The 21,168-nt window shown below is 51.8% G+C and overlaps 6 protein-coding genes across 6 annotated transcripts; 2 read left to right on the plus strand and 4 right to left on the minus strand.

The window, feature by feature from the left end:
* Window positions 1-43: 43 nt before the first annotated feature.
* Window positions 44-9,483, plus strand: NECHADRAFT_94047 (uncharacterized protein; the record flags this gene model as incomplete). The annotated part of the gene is made up of 4 exons (XM_003042512.1): window positions 44-2,284; window positions 2,714-5,895; window positions 5,971-8,141; window positions 8,198-9,483. The coding sequence occupies 4 exons, from the start codon at window positions 44-46 to the stop codon at window positions 9,481-9,483; spliced, it is 8,880 nt and encodes a 2,959-aa protein (XP_003042558.1).
* A 245-nt stretch (window positions 9,484-9,728) lies between these two features.
* On the minus strand, window positions 9,729-10,856 carry NECHADRAFT_81085 (uncharacterized protein; the record flags this gene model as incomplete). Its single annotated transcript, XM_003042601.1, has 4 exons — window positions 9,729-9,754; window positions 9,807-10,170; window positions 10,450-10,508; window positions 10,679-10,856. 4 exons carry the CDS (start codon window positions 10,854-10,856, stop codon window positions 9,729-9,731), a joined length of 627 nt encoding a protein of 208 aa, XP_003042647.1.
* Window positions 10,857-11,523: 667 nt separating this feature from the next.
* Window positions 11,524-12,891, plus strand: NECHADRAFT_81086 (uncharacterized protein; the record flags this gene model as incomplete). Its single annotated transcript, XM_003042513.1, has 8 exons — window positions 11,524-11,565; window positions 11,606-11,644; window positions 11,690-11,783; window positions 11,868-11,909; window positions 11,962-12,154; window positions 12,204-12,341; window positions 12,390-12,809; window positions 12,858-12,891. The coding sequence occupies 8 exons, from the start codon at window positions 11,524-11,526 to the stop codon at window positions 12,889-12,891; spliced, it is 1,002 nt and encodes a 333-aa protein (XP_003042559.1).
* Window positions 12,892-13,305: 414 nt separating this feature from the next.
* On the minus strand, window positions 13,306-14,098 carry NECHADRAFT_18806 (uncharacterized protein; the record flags this gene model as incomplete). Its single annotated transcript, XM_003042602.1, has 2 exons — window positions 13,306-13,652; window positions 13,699-14,098. Coding segments are annotated over 2 exons (747 nt in total), but the record flags the coding sequence as incomplete, so codon positions are not given.
* A 1,783-nt stretch (window positions 14,099-15,881) lies between these two features.
* NECHADRAFT_42322 (uncharacterized protein) lies at window positions 15,882-17,480 on the minus strand (the record flags this gene model as incomplete). The annotated part of the gene is made up of 2 exons (XM_003042603.1): window positions 15,882-17,128; window positions 17,171-17,480. 2 exons carry the CDS (start codon window positions 17,478-17,480, stop codon window positions 15,882-15,884), a joined length of 1,557 nt encoding a protein of 518 aa, XP_003042649.1.
* Window positions 17,481-18,002: 522 nt separating this feature from the next.
* NECHADRAFT_94050 (uncharacterized protein) lies at window positions 18,003-19,801 on the minus strand (the record flags this gene model as incomplete). The annotated part of the gene is made up of 5 exons (XM_003042604.1): window positions 18,003-18,062; window positions 18,102-19,051; window positions 19,224-19,381; window positions 19,434-19,718; window positions 19,749-19,801. 5 exons carry the CDS (start codon window positions 19,799-19,801, stop codon window positions 18,003-18,005), a joined length of 1,506 nt encoding a protein of 501 aa, XP_003042650.1.
* Between the last annotated feature and the right edge of the window lie 1,367 nt (window positions 19,802-21,168).

The raw sequence follows: 21,168 nt of genomic DNA on the forward strand, positions 1-21,168 counted from the left end.
GACCCATTGCCCACATCTGCGTTCCCGCAGCCTCGTCGCCACCATGGCACCCATCCAGAGCGAAGCGTTCGATTATCTCTTTCACCACATCTTCCTACCCCAAAAGCTACCAGGTCACGAAGATGACTCTGCTTCAAATGCCGCCGCCCTCATTTCCTTTGTGCTGCGTTCGCTCCAGCGCTTCCTCGACGAGTCACGTCCAGCCGATCAGGTCGCCACTCGCAGTTGCATCTCTATGCTGGAGATGATGCAGATGTCGTCCGACAACTACGGATCCCTGGACGAAGATGGACTTCGAAAAGTTCTTCAAGATCTCTCCGTTAGCGGTACGTGTCATCTGAGCCCCCTCCCACGAGATTCGCTCACAACAATTTCAGACTCTGTTGCTGCGTTTCACGTCGCCGCGCAGAATGCAGGTATCCTCATCCGACGGACAGGCCCGACAGTTTGCTTTGAAACTTTTGAGCTGTCCCCGACAAATGAAGCCGTCACATCAACACGAGGACGTCTTGTCCGTCGCTTCCCAGCAACGGCTACCGAAATGTCCCTCAACGACTTCCAGGACGAAGGTTTCCAGTCTGCCTTGATAAAGACGTTGGTCAAGATGAGCTTCCAGACAGCACCCGACACAAGGCCAACAGCCCGAAAAGCTGGACAGGATCACACCGAGGAGCGTGATTCGACAAATCCTCGAATCGTCACGGAACTTCTGACGAGCATCCTTGCAGCAGTCGGCAAGCACGTCAGCGTTCAGGGCATTTGCAAGAATACCCGACAAGAGATCTCTTGGCGACAGAGTAGACTCCCATGGAGACGATCTGCTGTATGGCTTCTCATCCGTGTTGCCCTGCAGCTGACTATGAGCCGACAATCCGATGACTCCGATCGCACCTACAAGGATTTCATGGTGTACCTGATGGCTCAAGTCCTCGACGCGGCGGACCATCCATCCACACCAACCTATGCCCTTCACACCATGATAACCAAGGTATCGGGCCGGCTTTGCAAGCTCGAGAACCCAGGACAAGGACCCTGGCTGGAAACCATCGAGAAGGTCGTGTCGGACACGTCCGAATGCCTTGCACAGAGGTGGCACCGAATCCGTGACCGGTCCGAGACCCCCCTTAACCTAGAATCAGTGTCCAGAGTCGACATGAAAGACAACATCGACCTGTCTCTTCCGCCGATGGACGACTTCCTTGCCACACTCCCTCAAAGACGTAGAGAGAGCGGCTCCTCTGGCTTTATTCCGACGTCTTACGTTCCAGCCCCCGACCCGGATCACCTGCCACCAGCCCATGTACTCAGCAGCAATGAGCACTTGCTCTACAACCTTGCCATGGTCGAATTATGGGTGGCAACACATCTCGGCCCCTGGTTAGAGAAACACATCGGAGATGATACTGCATGTCGAGACCTGAAGTTGTTGCTCCAGCGGTACCATTCAGCAGCTGTACGCTGGTACAAGACACGCCCCGAAGGTATATCACGAATGCTCCTTGCTATCAGCGAACTATGGGTTGCAATAGACAAGGCAGCCCTTCACGCCATCCCCATGTTGCGAGAATACGACCCGGAGGTGCCGGCACAGGTGTGGCAAGTGCTCTTGGTGGCGTCTATGGAGGACATGGCCAGACTCCATCGCGTCGAGACCTACGTCAAGAAGCGACAAGAACTCTCCTTAAAGGACAGGCCTTCTGTCTTTCGCTCTTATGGCGAGAGACTATCGTTCCCGGTGCAGTACTTTGAGCAGTCTGCCAAGCTTAAGCACCTCAAGTCTCAGATCGAAAACCAAGCCGAGGCACAGAAGCGCGCCAAGCTGGTAGAGTTTGCCAAACTACGAGAGGAACACGACAGATTGATGCGACAGCATGAGCAGCGATCCTGCGAAAAGGTCGAGGTCGACTACCACATGGAACATGTCGCAGCCCACTGTCGCAAGTGCAGTGCCTTGAGAGATGCTAAGAACCTGGAAATCGAGGTATACGAGTGGCCCTTGCCGAACAGACACCTCCAGGCGCAGGCTGTCGTATTTGAGCTGGCTGTTCCCCAGGAATTCGCCGAGTGGCGGGATGCGACAATCTATCTTGTCGACGATGTCCTGGGATGCAAGCCTTCACAGACCGTTCGACCCCGATCTGCTCACCCGCTGAGGACATATCGAGCACTGGCTGGATTTCGACAATCTGGCTTGCAAGGTCGAATCCATCTCTTGTCGGAAGCCAAGCCACATGCTGTTACCCATCGACGATCCAAGCGCATTGCCCATACCACGGAATCCGAGGTGTGTGTTAAGAACGGCCTCATCTTCCAGTATTTCGATGAAGAGCGACATGCCTTTTTGTCCACCTTCAGTCCATCCTACGACCTCGTGGACCTGTGCACGTTCAAGGTTCCTCCCCGTGCGCAGGTCTTGCAAACCTTTCTCAAGCGCCCCTGGGACCAGCCGAACGGTCAGACACCCAACACAGTCATCTCGAGTCTGTCGGACTGCCCAAGCTACATGTCGTTGGGCGAATACAAGGCTTTGGCTGCCCTGCCAATCGGGTACCGTATTCAGTGGATGAATGTTCTCACACAGCTTGCCATGCCCTCGATAGACTTCAACAAAGGCGAGACTGCTACTTTCCTGCTTCAGATGAGTCTACAAGCTGGACCGAACGCCCTGTCGACCGTCACCCGGTGCACCCACACGAGACTGTCGGACCCGCAGTTCGGCTCGCAGATGTTGGCAAGCCTGACCCAGTGCGTGTCCCGGGTTCATGAGAACTGGGAGTCGCATACGTCACTGTGGTGCTTTACGTTCCTGACATCTCGACTTCTGTCGATCGGGGCTGAACATTTGTCGAAGCCGCTCCTTGGTTTGCTCGCCCAGTGTCGAAAGATATCGTACAAGTGGCTGTGCCGACTGATGTCGAGAGTGCAAGAGACCACCGACGACGCCCAGCGACAGGAGTTTCTGGAGACTGCCTTCAAGATTGCCTTGATCTGCGCTGACACGTTCGACGTGGATGATAGATACCTGCCCAAGATTCTGGCTGATTCGCAAGAAGCATCCATCCTGCTCGAGGCCTCTATCGGCATCTGCAACAATTCGAAGATCAAGGATACGACAGAAGACGTTGTCCTCGACATCCTGTATAACAGATGGATGTATACTCTACATCGCGCTCGTCCAGTCCTGATCCGCGACATCGTTAAGAACGGAAACTCATGTCTCGACATCGCTATCCATCGATCGTGGCCCGCCTTTGTCGCCGACAGTGAATGGACTATGACCCCATCCACCTGCTACTGGCTCGAGACAACCTCTTCCCGCATCGGGGTACACTTTAGTATCCTCACAGGAGAGTTGTTGGTCAACGGTCTTCCTTTATCGCGTCTACCCCGAGAGTTTGAGCTGCACACCGACTACAACAGACTCTTTGGATCTCTGTCCCTGGATGTCATGCCTAGTACACTCCCAGGCATGCAGTTCTGCGCAACCAGACCCATTCAGGGCCACTCAGTACACTTTGGGATGCAGGATATTCCTGGGGGTAGATGGAAACAGGATCTCGTCGTGCGCATGGAGAAGGATGGCTCAACTCTAGATCTGGTACCATCGAGAACCTTCAAGGGAGTACTCCCTCACATGTTTGTCGAGGATTATGCACACTGGCACCATGGCGACACCGGTGTTATCGAGCTTCGACAACGTGCCAACTTCTGGGAGGCAAGCGACGACAACTGGAAATTGGCTCGACACGGCGCGAGCTGGAGGCTTAGCCGACATGACAAGACGTATTTGCTAGCCCCTTCAAGCAAGCTGGGTGAACGCATTGCGACAATTTTGCGTCCCTTGGAGGCTTCCTTGGATCTTCACATGCTGTATGATGTGCAAGCTAATCTCCTCGATGTGCATGCTCCTCGGCTTCAGCTTGACTTCGTCTTGAAGTGTGGAGAGTCATCCATCAGCTCTCGACAATACCGTGGAATGCAGATTGATACAGACCAATCTCTCGGTACTCTAGTTGGATTTAACAGCAAACTCATCCTCCGGAGCAACCATAGTCCACCAAGCAGGTTGATGATCCTCCCTGAAGGCGAAGTTAGATTTGAGAAGTCAGTTGCCAATGGCTTCGACGAACATGTGGATGCATTTGTCGTTCACGGAACTGCACAGCGTGTACAGGCCTATCGAATCGACAACCTCCTTGGTCGCCTCGTCGCCAACAACAAGGTCGACAGCAAGCTCTTTCTCGCCTACATCCACGCACTCACTTCATTCTGTCTTCCGGACCCCTTCCTCGGCCGGACAGGAACTGAGCAGGCTCTTGACATTCTCACATCCGCATCGGTCCGAGCACCATCTCAATTGACCAAGATCGCACACGAAAGACTGGGTCTCATTGCCGACATTTCTCCATCTCGCTCATTTTATGGTGAGAAGAGTATGCAAATTGTGGACTGGTATCCTGAGTTGAGTTGTCTCACTCAGGACGATCGCTTCTACACGGCCGTTCACGAGATTCTGAAGAGGACTAAAGACGTCGACTTCCTCTTTCCGAAGGGTGATTTTGAGCCTATTGAACCGAACCACGCTGAGATGGAGCTTGTCAACCGGGCGATTCTGCAATCATCGCGACACAAGGTATCAGGCTTTGGTGCCGAGACTTACAGCACCCAACACGATGTTGAGTACCAGGCAAGAGACAAGGGACAGGAGTCGCGCCCCGCAACTCGTGCTGGCGAGATGGCATTCCGGATCTACCACAACGAAACTGCTCGCTTCCAGCCTGTCTCACACCACCTGGAGACTCACCTGTACGGCCTCCTCGAGACTGAGCAGATCGGTCTGTTCACTCAAGAGGCACCAACATCCAAGCTGAACTACGACTCTAGGTGGCTTGAAAACCCCAAGACATTTCTCTCTTCCGACTGGTGTGGGATTCATTATGCCTTTCAGAACAACAACACCCTGCTCAACAAGTTTGAGTTGATGGTCTGGATTGCGACCATGTCATTTGCCACTGACTACGACGCTCAGATCGTTCAGTCCTTCCTGATGCTTGCTACATCTCCTACTTTGTCAGCTGTTTCTTTGCCTGATGATACCACCTACGATCTGTCCAAGGGTCACAAAGCGGTGGTAAACGAGCTAACAAGAATCGCGACCGATGCATCCATCTCCTTTAAGCAGTCCCCCGACGCCAACCTCCCGCAGAAGCAGCGTGAATCACTCAAAGCGACGGTTAAGCGACGTCAAAGATCTTTTGCTGACGCGAAGACTCGGGCCATTGAACAGTTTAGGCGCCATGTTGGACAACAGTGGCCTTGCGAGACCCCGACTGCCCCTAAGGGGGATGAAGTTGAAACATACATCAACATCCCGCATGCGATGGACACACTTATGGACAAGTGGAAGCTGTGGTACCGGAATCTCATGTTCAAGGTGTATCTGATGAACTTTGTCTCGGGCTTGGATGATCTGCCCTTCAAGGAAGCCAGACCCGTTCCAGGGCCCATACCCTTGAGATTCACCCCCAAGACAAGCACCCGGGGATTTGTCTCCATCGATGACCTGTTTTCTCAAGGCTCTATCGAGGCCCAGATTCTAGTCCATATTCAAGATCCTACGCTGGATGGCCTCCTCCGGACAACGACAACTAGTGCCGAGACTAGTCAGAAGCTGACCGAGGTGCTCGACAGCCTTGACAACAAGACAACGCTGGTCTACGAGCATCATTATGTGCGGGAGTTGAGGCAGAGCTTGGAGAGTCTAAGAGATCATGTCGAAAATGAGCTGGATGCCGACAGACTCTCAAAGCATGCTTCGCTTTTCCAGCAGCACCTCGAACAATGTGGCAGCCGAGTCAAGTCTATCTACGACTCTTTGTTGAGCGCGGTCATGTCGTCACTATCTCAAGCTTTGACCAACGCTCCTAAGACTGTGCTGTCTACCCTCAGGAAGGCAAATTTCCTCCCCAGAGTCTCGCCGATACTCTTCCTGCAGCAGCTCAGAATGCTTCGATGGTGGAGACTAAGTGATCAGTGGAGGAACGTGATCATCGAGTATGCACTTGCCGTCACCGCTCTTCAGCAGGCGAAACGCTTCCTCAAATTCCAAGACTCGCCTGTCGATCTGCTCCGGGAACTCGAAAACACCGGTCAAAAGGGGTGGAACGCCCACGAACATCCTGAATGGCTGCTGCTGGAGTGCGAGAGTGAGATCATGATCCGAGAGGTTCAGGAGCAGATTGCGCAACAAATGATGGCACCTCCCGACAAGCAGAATGCCGTGATGCAGTTGAACATGGGTGAAGGAAAGTCGACCGTCATTGTTCCCATCGTCTCTTCAGCTCTTGGCGATGGTTCGAAGCTCGTTCGAGTCATCGTGGCCAAGCCGCAAGCCAAGCAAATGAATCAGATGCTGGTCTCGAAACTCTCCGGCCTTCTCGACCGCCCGGTTTATCAGCTACCATTCTCGAGAGAGATTCGCATGGATACGCTACGAGCAGGGGTGATCCATGGACTGATGGTTAAGTGCATGGAGGAAGGCGGAGTCTTGATGGTCCAGCCTGAGCATCTTTTATCATTCCAGCTGATGGAACCCGAATGTCAGCTTAACGCGAACGGCACAGCTTCAGAGCAGATGATGAAGACCCGAATCTTCTTTGACAAGTTCTCCAGGGACATCGTCGACGAGAGTGACGAGAATTTCAGCGTCAAGTTTGAACTCATCTACACCCTTGGACAGCAGCGATCGATCGAGCACAGCCCTGACCGATGGATCGTCGTCCAGGAAGTCTTGGGGCTGATTGCCAAGTTCTGTGGCGAGTCGAGGTTCGAGTTTCCTCAGTCGATTGACTTTGACGATCGACATGTCGAGAGGTTTCCAAGGATCCGACTTCTTAGACCCGATGCCCAACAGGCTGTTCTCAACCGTGTGGCTGAGTACATCTGCGAGACTGGTATGAGCGGATTCCCCATCGCCCACCAGCCTCCGAAGATCCGGGAAGCGGTTCGACGGTACATCACCCAGTGGGAACTCTCCCCCGAGGAGGTCGAGTCGGTTGAACAGAGCCTGTTCTGGGGCGAGACGACAATGAATCACATTCTGCTTCTACGTGGACTCTTGTCTGGCGGAATCCTTTCGTTTGCTCTTGGGCAAAAGCGATGGAGAGTCAATTACGGCACCGATCCCCACAGGGAGACCAAAACCCTGCTCGCTGTCCCTTACCGAGCCAAGGATAACCCGACGCCTCGATCTGAGTTTAGTCATCCCGATGTAGTCATTGTGCTAACCTGCCTGAGCTACTACTACAGTGGCCTTGATGACGAGGCTCTCTACTCCGCCTTTGATCTGCTGACCAACTCTGACAATGCTGATCTCGAGTATCAGGTCTGGGTCAAGAATGCACCGACTCTGCCAGAGCACTTTAGACACCTAGAAGGCATCAATCTTCGGGATCGCCTCCAAAGCACAACGGAGGTGTTCCCCCATCTTCGGTATTCCAAGGCTGCTATCGACTACTACCTCTGTCGCCTGGTCTTTGCGAAAGAGTGCAAGGAATTCCCCCATAAGCTTTCAGCTTCTGGATGGGACCTGGCCAAGATCAAGACCAACCCGACGACAGGATTCAGTGGTACCAACGACTCTCGGTATCTCCTACCTATGGCCATCAAGCAACTGGACCTCGTCGAGCAGAAGCACACCAACGCTCTGGTGCTCGAGTATCTTCTGCGCCCGGAGAACGGCATTGCCCTGATGCCCCCAGAGATGAAGGGGGCAACTTTCGACAGCCAAACCCTTCTGGAGATGGTGTCCAAGATGAGCCCCAACACCCGCGTTATCCTCGACGTTGGCGCCCAGGTCATCGACCTCACCAACATCGAGTTTGCCAAAGCATGGTTGAGCCGCTACGACGACGAAAACACCCAGGCCGTCATTTGCTTCAGTGAGCTTGACGATATTATCGTCGTTGATCGATCCGGAAAGGTTGAGGAACTTCAGACTTCGCCATTTGCTAATCAGATGGATCAATGCCTAGTCTTTCTTGACGAGGCGCATACAAGAGGCACTGATCTGAAGCTCCCCGTGAACTACCAAGCTGTCGTGACTTTGGGTGCAGGTTTGACGAAGGACCGCTTGGTTCAAGGTATGCATTCGCCCTCAACAATCCTTTACTTTTGACTGTTGCTAACACTTCTATAGCATGCATGCGTATGCGAAAACTCGGAAAAGGCCAGACCGTGGTGTTTTGCATTCCACGCGAGATCGAACAGAAGATCCTCCTCCAGCGAGGCCAGAAGCCGTCGTCTGGACAGATCACAATATCCGATGTTATCTCATGGGTCATCACCGAGACCTGCCTAGACCTGCGACGAGCGATGCCGCTATGGCTCACCCAAGGCCTCCGATTCTTTGAGCAACAAGGCTTCTGGGACGGAGTGTCAAGTGCTAAGACTAGATTCTCGTGGGCCCAGCAGTTCATGGAGGCTGAAGCTCAGAGTCTTGATCAACGATATCGCCCACGAAGATCTGACGCCAGCCTGGATACCATCCTCGGTCACGTCGGCCCTCGTGCGAGCGAACAGTTCCGCTCTCGCTGCGAGGAGTTTGGTCTCATTGAACTTCAAACAAGCTCGCTCAATGAGGAGCAAGAGAGAGAGCTTTCGCCTGAGGCCCAACAGGAACGACAGGTCGAGAAGCCGGCCCGCGTCGAGCCAGAAACTCATCGTGTTCACTCTGGTCTGCGTGAGTTCATTGTCGACGGCCAGTTCCCAGGCGAGTGTGCTGCCTTCAAGCCCGCCTTCAAGGCTCTCAGTCAGACTTCTGCTGCTGCATGCTTCGATGTGAACGAGTTCCCAAGCAACATCTGGGTGACACACGATTTCGCCACGACGGTCAAGGCTCGCTTCGGGAAGAAGAACTATTCCGACTCTTTCCAGCGTCCTGTCCAGTGGATCCTCACGAGCAACAGCATGGTCGATGACATGCGCCTCGTCATCATCAGTCCATTCGAGGCCCAGGAGCTTCTGTCGGTCATTGAAGCGTCTCGACATGTCACACTACGGCTGTATGCTCCACGAACCAACCTTGGATTCCAGCCGCTGGATCACCTGAGGTTGTATACGATCTCTAAGAAGGTCCAGAATGCACCCATGCCGGAGGATATCATCGTCCAGCTCAACCTCTTTGCAGGACAGCTTTACCTGACCTCGTTTGACGAGTACGTTAACGTGTGTGAGGCACTGGGTTTGGCTTGGGGCCCTTCAGATGACTCTGTGACCCTTGGACCAGATGGTTTCATCCCACCGGGCACCAGCGTGGGAAAGTTAGTCAACACATCGGGATTTACAAAGAGTCCGGTTAGATTCCTCAAGGTCCTCATGTCAAAGATCCGACAGGACTGCGAGCTGATTGAGAAGACACACATGGGCAAGATTTTGGAGGGTATTCGCCTGGTAGAGGAGGATTTCGCAGATCAACAAAACTAGAGGGGGCAAGAAGGTGTGATTTAGAGATGATTGTTTGTTTGTATTGCGAATGGAGTTTTGGAGTTTAGTATCGAGCATGTAACGAGTCCGCCTTAGAAACAAAGCAACGGCCAATTGATTAATCCCTAAGTCTTTGAAGATGTTACTTTGACTAATGCCTAAGTCTAAGAAAAAATCCTAATTTCTTCTACATCTCCTTAGTTGGAGCCATCCTGTTCGTATATCTTCAACATCGCGGAAGCGTATCACGAACCCTCCGTAGGAAGACCTTCTAGAGTGAGATCAGCATTGAAAAAGCAAAGAAGGGAGAAAGAAAGATTTACCGAGCTGGGGATACTTCCTGAAGAAGTTTTCATCACCTTGGGCAAGAGCTCGTTCGACTCTCTCCCAGGAATCCGCCAAGCATCCCTTCATCCGAGCATCCTCAGCCGCTTTGGTTTCGTCCGCTTTGGCTTCGTCCATCTTAGCTTCGTCCGCCCTGGCCTCTTCTACCTTGTTCTTCTTATCCCCGGCATCTCTTTCACGGGACCCAGTAGAGTCAGATGGAAGGATACCGTGCATTTGCGGCACGGTGTGGGTGGGCATTTCGGAGGTAGTGTCGGCCGTGGGAGCCGTCGTCGTTTGCTGTGCAGGGCGCTCCATCGTGATGATGTTTGAGAAGGTCCGGGACGGGTTTAAAGTTGAGGTCTGTGTGTGAAGGAAAAGAAAAGAAGGGACAGAGCAGGCGCTTGGAGATTTTAAGTACCAAGAGCAGCGGTTAGAGTTTCATGCCCGGGCTTGCTCTTCTTTTTCAGGACGCGCTTAATCATAGAAAATGAGTCAGACCGGTGTAAGGTTTGTGATGCGTTGAACCACCGAATGCAGGCAATTTGGGAGGTACACGGTCTAGTCACGTCCTGCCCAGAGCGAGACGCGGACGAGATCAACATCTCCCTCTAGACGGCTTTGAATAAGGTGTATTCATACCGAGTCTGGGAGCGAAGGAATTCTTGAGGGCGATGGAGTGATAGGCTTCTCGGTGATGTCTGTAATGGTGACAGACGAGTGGGATAGGTTAGGCATTCAGTGATGTCTGCGGTTATGAAACTAGATGTTTAGGAACCAGCTCTCAACTTCATTTTTCATGTCGTTCATCCTCAGGCCAACCAAATAATCATTCACCTTGATTCTCTACTCTAGCTAAATAATTACCTACCTCTACCATAGACCCGCTCCCGCTTGACTGGCTCGTCGTCTTCATCGTAGGTACTCTGTGTGTTGTTATTCGAAGCTGTTCCAGCTCTGCTTGGCTCCGCCAGTGGCCCAGCTTTTCCAGAGATGTGGTGACTTTGAGCGCAGGCTTGACAAAGGGCCGCTTGGTTCAAGGTATACATTTTCGCTAACATTGCCGTAACTAATGTTTATATGAAGGCTTAGGCGTTTTTTCGCCAACTAGCCTGTCTAGCGCCTATGTGAAACTTGATGCCTTAGCATAAGGCTTATAAATATTGTAAGAGGGAACTTTATGAGAACTCTAGCAAGCCTTAGACCATCATCTTAGGAAGCCTTCTCTAATGCCAAGAATACAATGATTAAATAGATTGGAGAGGCGCTGATGAGGATTTGCTAAGGATAGGGCTAGTAGCTGAGCAGCTACCTTAATGTCCCTGTAAAGGAGAAATCCCCATATTATGAACAGACCAAGGTAATAGAATACAGCATCAAAGATGGAAGAGCAAAGAGTAATCATGATTACTCTTTGCCTCGGCATGAGGTGCAAACGGCCCAGGGTGCATTACGCGAGGTGGGCGTTGCCAGTTGAACCACCAATCAGAGCTCCTACCAAAACCCCGAGGCCCCGAGAGCTGGTGATAAAGACCCCTGCCATCAGGAGATCACCTGCACAAGAGAGGGGACATCTCTTGCGGTATTTATTAACACGTTTTTTGCTTCGTAAAATGAGGGGAAGCTAATTTGTGAACCTCAATCCTTCTCGAACTCTTTGTCACGATTCGGCGAACCAACTATATCCCATCCTAGGTGTATTCCCGATTTGGCAACATGACTACCGTTGGGGCTCCCGTTATCGCTCCCGCAGACGATGTTGGTCTAGTTACCCCCTTGCATGGACCCTTGCTAACAGTGCGTGAAGGCCAGTGATACTGACTCTTCTCTTGGCTTGGTACGAAGACCTCCCTGTCTATGAGGATGCGTTATTTATGATTAGCAGGATGCCTCGTCATCCACTGAGAGCTTGAGAAGCTCCATTCTCGACTATAGGCAGGAGAACGGCAGAACATACCATAAGTACAAGGATGGCAGTACGTTGTACACCCACACCCGCATATAGCCACGACGCCATGGCTTGTTGGTTGAGACAATGTTTGCTCACATGTGAATTATAGAATACAACCTCCCCAACGATGACGAGGAAAGCGAAAGACTGGGTAGAGCGCCTCGTAAACTAGACGAGTACTGTTCCTCACTGACACGGACTAGATCTTCAGCATAACCTTTGCCTCCTGACCTTTGACAACAAACTCGGTCTGAGCCCGCCTAACCTCCCTGGCTCAAAGGTCAAGCGTGTCCTTGATGTAGGCACTGGCACCGGTATCTGGGCCATTGACTTTGGTGACGAGCACCCCGATGCGACCGTCATTGGCGTCGACCTTTCGCCGATCCAGCCGAGCTTGTATGAGCTTACCTAGGTCCAACCTGGAACCCTGCTGACTGAGTGCCAGCGTCCCCCCCAACGTTCAGTTCGAGATTGACGATATCGACGAGGAGTGGACCTACAGTGAGCCTTTTGATTACATCCACAGTAGATTCATGAACTTTAGCGTTCAGAACTGGCAATCTTATCTGGAAAAGATCTTTAAGTAGGTCTCCCATCTGCTCACCTCCCCATTGGGTTTTAACGTAACTAGGAACCTCGCCCCCGGCGGTTATGTCGAGCTGCAGGATGTAGACGTTATCATGGGCAGCGATGACGGAACCCTGACTGAGGATACTACCATGTACAAGTGGTGTAGACTCCTAGACGAGGCAGCCGGAAAGTTCAACCGCTCTTTCGAAAGGACCACCAAGTTCAAGGATCTGCTCAAGGAAGCCGGCTTCGTCGACATTATCGAGACTCGATTCAAGTGGCCGTCTAACCGCTGGCCCAAGGACAAGAAGTTCAAGGAGCTCGGTGCTTGGAATAATGAGAATGCCAGCTCTGCCCTCGAAGCTTTGACCATGGCCCCTTTCACGAGAGGTCTGGGCTGGAGCCGTGAGGAGGTTGAGGTTTTCTTGACTGACTTGAGACGCGATTGGAACGACCCCAAGATTCACGCTTATTGGCCAATGTATGTGGCCTCGTCTGTGGTATGTTGTTTGTGCTAACTTGTTTGTAGTTGCGCTGTCTATGCTAGGAAGCCTGAGGCTTAGAGTGTTCACCGAGAACTGATATTGGGGGCTACGGCTTGATGATGATGATCCAATTTTCTTCTCATAGAATCCAAGAGGGTGGCAGATTGGTTATTTCACCTTGGTCATACATAAAATCGCATATTGCACAAAATCTCCACGATCACGTATTGCATCAGAGAAGCATAAGTGAAACAATGTGCGCCATGCTCATGCGGGCATCGCTCATTTATCATCTAAATGTCTATTATATAAAGGTTGCGAGATGAAGTCAACTGTTGAAGAGTGGAACAGAGTTCCAGACTAGGTCAAAACCTAAGAGCAGTGGACAACACCGTCGTCGTGAGTGTGGCACTCCTTGGGAGCCTCCTTGGTAGCAGAGGGGGCAGCAGTGCCAGTAGTCTTAGTAGCCTCCTTCTTCTCCTCCTCCACGGGCTCACCGGTGCAGCCAACACCAGGGGCGGCAATGTCGTAGGCGTAGACGTCGATGGCGAAGAACTGGAGGGTGTTGCTGTCGATGACGCTCTCCTCGGGGTTCTTCTTGGCGAGGGCAGTGACCTCGGTGTAGGCAGAGGCGAAGTGGTCGACGACCTCCTCGCTGACGGTGGGGACGTGGAGGATGCGGTGCATCAGATCAGTGGCCCAGAAGGTGTTGAGCTTGGAGGCAGCAACGGTGTAGCCACGGTTGCAAACCTGGTCAAGGTTGCGGCGGATCTCGAAAGAGAGAGGGCAGATGACGGTCTCAGTAGTGGCGTTGTCACCTCGCCAGTGGCCAGCCCACTCTGTACTTTGTTAGCTATGTTCTCATGTGAGGTTATAGTGACTTACCGTCCTGGGTAGCGCAGTTGCGGTCAGGGTCGTCGCAGCGGAAGAGCATGCCAGTCTTGTCGGCGTTGATGATACGCTCATACCAGCCAATAGGCTGAGAAGTCGAAGCGTTGCCAAAGTACTTCTGGACAAACTCGGACTTGTGACCGAAGCGCAGGATATGCTCCTTGGCGTGTGTGGCCAGCTGAACAGCCTCATCGAGACCGTTGGCAAGCTGACGGTGCAGAGTAGAGTTGCAAGACTGGTGAATGGGGTACGCCTTCTTCCAGCCCTCAGCCCAGTCGTAGGCTCCGGCAGACTCGGTGGCCTTGGGGGCCTCGGCGGTCTGGGTGGCGGCCTCCTCACGAGGGACGATGGGGGAGGCGATGGCGGCTCCGAAGAGGAGGGCCGCGACGGTGGTGGACTTGAACATCATTTTGAGTGAAACTTGTCGGCGTGAACTTGATTGGTTCAGTGAATTGTCGGCTGTTTGTTTGGCTTGATGATGAGGGCTGAGTGGCTGAGGAAACAAGAGTTCATGCAGGAGGTGTTTCGGGGTATTTATAGAGTAACCTTACTGTCGATGATAACCTTGCCAATGCTCAAGAGGCAAGGATATGGACCAACATTGCTTACGCCGTCTCTACTGACTAGCTAGCATCATTCATGGATTCTCGGCGTTGAATCCGTTCGTGGGGGTTGACCCCATCACGCATGGCAAAAGAGCCTCGTTTGTAAAGCGGGGAGATGCATGTTGGTTGACTCTGACCGCGGCATCTCCGGAGGCTGGACAAATGAAAACAGAGTAAAGCAAGAGAAGAGAAAAGAAAGTGGTCTAGAGAGTGTTGTTCTCCACGTCACACCATGACTATCCGGGTTCTCAAGGAACCCACAACATCCAAACCATCAAGGTACCTGGACTATCCGCGGTCGAGTGCAACCCCACAACGCAGGCCACTTCAAGTTAAATAATATGCTTAATTCGTGAGTTAGATGCCTCTAGTGGCGTGAGCGTCGTACCAATCCTAAAGCGAGCCATTAGCAAATCCATCGCCCTGGCTCGTTGGACTCTAACTTATGCTTGTTTGGGCAACTGTTTTCCCCCACGAGCCCATCCACGAGCTGGACCATGTATGGATCCCAAGTGAGGCATTTACCAAATAGAATGTCTAGTTTTTCTCGTTAGTCAAGATCCTCGCCCTCGCCCTCGTCCTCACGGCTGACTCGACCTACCTCGGCCTCTTGGCATATGCACTCTACTGAGGGGACAACACCTTGAAGGACTCGATAGTGCAGGATGCATCCACTAACCAGATCGAGTCTTTCTCCGATGGTTGGCCTTGATTCTTCAAAGATCGTCACCGGTTCCTCGTTAATCCCGTTGTCCCACGCAAGCCACGCCTTTTTTCATCCCACGTCCAAGTCGTATCCATGCTCTCGGTACGGCTCTCGCGGGCTTGGCGTGGCGAGTTCACGAGAGACATCAGGGTAAATTCATCAAGGTTAGGGATGGTGAAGGCGGATCTTTGATAACATGACGTCGCTTGTGAAGGAATTGTTCTGTCAAGACTTGGGGACGTCGTGAGCTGACCAAGACGCCCAACAACGACTGCCTGGTGATGGAAAAAGGCATGTAGCGTCACCTTATGAGTCTAATGTTTATTCGACCATGAAGGTGAAAGCACCTTCAATCTGAGATGTACTGGCCCGGCCCCTCGTGCAAACGACTAGCCGAGCAGGAATATGGCTTCACTACCTAGAGAGCAAACAATATCATAGCAACAAACATCCACAAGCATCATTATCGACGCAAACTCAAAGCTACCCTACATCAAGAGCCACGGCGGACCCGACCTTCCGGTCAACCTCCTCTACTCATCTCCACCAGTTCATCTCCCCTCAACCAGGCCTCTGGAATTACCTGTGCATGAGATACGCCAAGCTGATACCAAACACACAGAACCAAAGATCTCTCTTCTTGCATAACCGCTCTGTTCCCCATTTCCTCTGCAGGAGTGCACCCACAACTGAGCATGCAAGTCATTAAAAAGCCCAACATAGATCCCGTCCCCTGCATGAAACGGTAACATTAGATCTAGACCTTGGCGGGCGTAGCAGGTTGACACCACCTTGAAGCTAGGCCCAATTGCGTGCTGCAGCGCTTAAAACCATATCTATTTCACTATCCATGTTTTCTTATCTACTTAAGCCTGTGCTAGATCACTTGGTCTCGCCCAAAGTCCCTCTGGTTCGACACCCTTGGCCACACGCAGCAACTTTCTCTGTTCTCTCGCTGTCTTATAAGTATCAAGCCACTCCTTAGAATGCCCCAGCAAAGGTTCAGTCTTGTCATCTACAAGGCTTGAGTTGGCCCACTCCAACAGATCGTTCACATAGTCCACCTCGAGACCGTCGTCGGCCAAGCTGTGGAACTTTCGTCCACGTCCCTTGGCAGCAACGCGGTTCTCGTATTCCTTCCTCATTGAGGCGCGACTGGGTAGTTTTGACTTTCCTGTGAGAACTCTTGCGAGGACCTGGGCTTGGAAGTCGAAGAGGGAGAATGTTGCGGTGTAATAAGGCACGCCGATGAAGGAGAGTGAAGGGTCTTCGATGTAAAAGATGTCCTTGTGAAGGTTGTGCACCATGTTTCCTTCTGAAGTGATGAGAATATCATCTGTTGCTTCATCCAAAGGCACATCATCTCCATGGTATTGCGAGAGGAAAGGATAAGAAGTGAGGTATCCAGTCGCCAAAACAATACCATCGACACCCTCGAGTTTCTCCCCGTTCTTAAGCAAGATGTGACTCTTCACCGGTGCTGAAGGATCAGACTCATCCTTTTCCAGGACAAACTTTTCAATCCCGCCAACATGTTCAACAGATTCTGGGAACATGGCAGGCGGCAAATCAAAATCACCACCCCTTGTTGATTGAATCACGCGCTTGGCGGTTTCGCTCGTTTCCCGACAAACATCATAAGCCGAAGCCCCACCACCGATGACAAGCACCGTTTTGCCGGCGTACTTCTCCGGGCGGCGATACTGCTTGGTGTGAATGATGTCTTCACCAAAGTGAGCCTTCCACTCAGCAAGGCCAGGAGTATCTGGGATACGAGGGAGGTTGTAGTGACCAGATGCCACGACCAAAGCGTCGAACTTCCAGTTTCGCTCGAGGAATCGAGGTTGGCCGTCGCCCTTGAGGTGGGTTATCGTTCTTATCGCCCAGTGGGATCCATCCTCGCTCTTTTTGGCGCCCTCGACTCGAGTGTTGAAGATGGTCACATCATCAACACCGTGTTCCTTGCTGAGTCCTTGAAGATAATCTTGGATGTTGACATGGCTGGTGATATCTTCGGTATCTTTTGGCCAGGGTCCGAGGTTGCTGTAGAGGAGACTTGTAGGGACGTTGTTTCGTAGACCAAAGTAAGCTGGACCCGGTGGAGAAAAGGAGACTTCACGAGTCTCGGGGTCCTCACTTTCAAGAGGGTGAGCACTGTCTCCGTTCTTGGCCTTCAAGTCGGTCTTTGGTAGGAATTGTCCAGGCAGGGAGGTCACATAGTCGCCGGCCGAGGGCTTCTCGCTGGGGTATTTCGTAGTCGTCGGTGCCCTGTCATCGTAGTGCCATACCCCAGACGTGACCCCGGATCGCTCAAAGACGGTTACATCGGCTCCGTTCTTGAGGAGATAGGCGGCTGTGCAGATGCCGCTCACTCCAGCGCCGACGACGGCAACCTTGGTGCCAGGACCAAACTTGACAGGCTCATCGGGTGACGGCGAGCGCCCATTCGTAAGATAAGGACTCATTGCTAACGATAAAGCTAGAATTGGCTCAAGCTACAGTTGTGAACAGTTGCAAGTCGACTCAACACCACCCCGAGGGCACAGAATCAATATAAACAACCCACTCGGAATACTAATTGTAAGCAGACGTGCCCCATCCTCTTACGACGTCGAAAATGACTCGCCTCTTTCATCCGCGTTTGTTCCCGATGGGTCATTCGAGCCGTCTATTGTGTGCGCTCTCGCGCATCCAAGAGGGCGAAAGATGGGACCGGGTTGAGCACGTCATCTTGAGGATTATGTCACAAAACGGGCTATCCCAACTCGACGCCGACTGACGCCTTTGCTCTAGGGTATGATGAATACTGATAAAGGAAGTTGAGGGATGATGTTTACGTAGTTGTGTAGTTAGTTTAACGTTATAGTCAGACTAGGTGTCTGTCTTGAAGTAAGAGCACGCAATTATAGAAGACTCGTTCGTATTGGCCAAATTCGAGCATGTGGTCCAATTGACAATTTATTTGAGGCAGTTCAAGCCTGCCTCAGCTAAACAAGTTTCGATTCCCTCAAGTATTGAAACATGCCATCTATCCTCGGCCTCTTTCCCTACCGCTTATGTACCAAGCCAACTCAGCTCTCACCTACAGCAGCCGCCAACCTCTTTGCCACCAACTCCCTTCTATGCAAGTATCGAATAGCAATCGCAGTAGCAGCCATCGCAATGGCCAAAGCAACCATGGTAGCATAGCCCTTGGGATACTGCGGTGCCTCAGTCGTCTTCCAGATAAGAAGAGGTAGCCAAGCCTGGAAGACGTAGGCCATCTCGTTCATGCTTCCAACCACCAACGCCCTTTCTTCGTTATCATCATTGCAGATCTCATGGGCCCATGCAAATGTCAATCCACTGATGCCTCCACCGATACCGATAAGGATAAAACAAGCCCACTTCCATCCGTCAGGAATATTCCACGCCGCCAGACTCGCGTAAAAGACCGTGAGTAAAGTGCCCGAGAATAGAATCGGCTGCCATCTGCTGCCTTGGAAGACGGAATCAGAAAACCAGGCATACATTAGAGTTGTAACGACCGCCACGGCAGACTGAATCGTGGGGTAAGTGTTGACTTGAGAAATGCTGTATCCCTCACCCTTCAACCAGAGCTGGAAAGCAGGCTGGGCCATGCCACCACAACCATTGTTGAAAAGGATGTACAAGAGGGTAAGCAGGTAAATATGCCAGCTGGTAAAAATCTTCTTGACCTTGCCCCAAGTGAACGGGGCGCGGTTCGCTCTTCCTTCCAACTCCATACGTCGCTTCGCAAGGGCGATATCGTCCTTGGTGAAATACCACGATTTAGTGATTTCAGGGACGTCGGGGAAGAAGAAGAAGCCGGCTATAGCGATAGGAAGTGAGATGACAGTGTCAATGATGAAAAGCCACTGCCAGCCTTTAAAGCCGTGAACGCCATCGAGCCGGTACACAGACGCCATGAGGTATCCCGAGAACATGCTGCCGATATTGCCAGTGGCATGAAAGATGCATGAACGCTTCGCAAGCTCATCTTTTCTGAACCACGATCCAATGATATATTGCATACCTGAGAGCCACTGGTTAGCACTGGACATGATGCTATCATGTCTTGATGTTGTGTGTGTTGTTGTGGTTGAAGCCTGGCGCTTGTGTACGACGGAGACATTGGGAAATAAGGAAGGGAGGCCGGCCCTTGATGGGATAACTGCGCCCATAGAAAGATAGAGAGTACTGCTTACCTGGATAGAATGTGCTTTCTGCCAAGCCAATGAAGAAGCGGAGTGCGTACAGCTGTTGGACGTTGGTGCATTTGGCCATGATGATCGTCAAGACGGACCAGGTCACCTCGCAAGCGGGGATCCAGATGGACGGTCGAACTCTTGTGAGCAGTAGATTACTAGATAAGGTCAGTATAAAGCTCGGTTCCCTTTCCCATCATGCTAGCATACCTGGGAATCTCTCCAATGACGTAGCCCACAGTCCACAGCGTTTGCATGTAATTAAGCTCATTGCCATGCATGTTGAGATCCTCCTTCATGCCAGATACAAAAGCATTGTTGATGTTGATCTGGTTCAAGTTCTTGATAAAGTACCCAAGAGAAGCAAAGGTGAGAATGACAGCATCAAGCTTAAACAAGAACTTGCGCTCCTCAGGAGACTTGTCAAGAGTATCCCAGATGTAAGATCGCCATGTCTTGGGTGGCAAACCATCATCACTGTCAGATTCATTCCCTCTGACGACAACAGTCGCAGAGGGCTCTGACTTGGACGAGGCATTGTCACGCCCGGCGTCTTTGTCGTCGTAGGGCGTAGACATGCTGGGCTAAGGCTGGGCAAAGCTGGGCAACCGTTGAACAAGTCTTGGCTAGAAGAAGTGGCGATCTTGGGTGTTTCTTGTCTCTGCAAAAGCCTGCAGTTCATGAACTTATAAGTAGTTCCTGATACTGTACAAGTGGCCAAAGCTGTGTCACCTTGATGACGTGACGGAAGGATCAGAGAAAAAATATGCTTAATTTTCTGGATCCTCCGACCTTTCGGCTACCAGATCAAAGGCACGAAAGTAGAGATACAACTATGGAGCAACAAGGTCTTTGGAGGTGTCCCACACATGTGCCCACTCCATCGGAGCAGATGCACTCCCATGGCCTGTTCAATACCCAACAGAGGTTAACCGTATCCTTGAAACGGCCTTGATCGGAGCGGCCCCGACGGTGTTTGGTGTCATCACGCAATTATAGTCAAGACTTGTGTCCTATGAGTCCGTGGGGCAGAAGCCGGGGTCGAATAGGGATGCATAATTATCCCACCGCATCACGTCACCGGCAACCCATCAAAGATGAGAGTATGGGGTACAGATTGTGGGATAAACGTTTTTCTGCAACTCGGGAATCAGTATCAGCACTAGGAGATTTGACAAGATAACGTTTGTTCGGATTTAACAGTCCGAGTCCGGAAAGATGCACGACATCAATGAGCCACTATCATGACACCTGCATTCATGCTGGAATGGTTCGTTTCTTATCATATACATTAGTATACAGTCATTAGCCAGTTCTATACGTGAATGAAGAGCATAGTTCGGATCTAAAGCGTTAAGAACCCTGTTGGTATCCCACTGAACCATCTTGGACTTCCTCCGCAAGACAGAACACAACTCCCCTGACGCTCATAGATCCAGATCCCACCCATTATCCCACCCATACCATCCCTCACCGACCGATGGCCGAATACGGCCCCACAACCCGAGTGGGAGACGCCAATCTTCCGTTCTGGCGTCCGAGACGGCCCGTAGGACGAGATGGCTGCCACGTGGAGACGATGACGCCAATACCAGGGTGCAAGCACACAAGGCGTTTGGCAGGCACCGACGGCTTGGCAAGGCAATGTAAGCGGGACGAAAGAGTACACAGCTGAGGTTTTATCTTTAATCAGGTAGATTGAACATGGCTATTCCTGGTTTAAGCGTGGGATCATCAGGCGCCGGCCCGCCTTCACTGCGACTAGTTAGCTTAGCCAAGAACCGAAGGCTCATAAATTCCAACCTCATGCCACGAATATATCTTGGCGAGTCATATATGGCTATCAAGCCAGCCCAACGAGGAGGCAGATGTCGTTCATGCTAGCAAGTGGAACCATCCGCGTCTACAGAGCTTGACCGGCGTTGAACTGTCAGCCTCAAGAAGC

The sequence above is a fragment of the Fusarium vanettenii genome (assembly GCF_000151355.1).
Source record: "Fusarium vanettenii 77-13-4 chromosome 6 genomic scaffold NECHAsca_33_chr6_1_0, whole genome shotgun sequence".
Taxonomy (NCBI): Eukaryota; Fungi; Ascomycota; class Sordariomycetes; order Hypocreales; family Nectriaceae; genus Fusarium; species Fusarium vanettenii.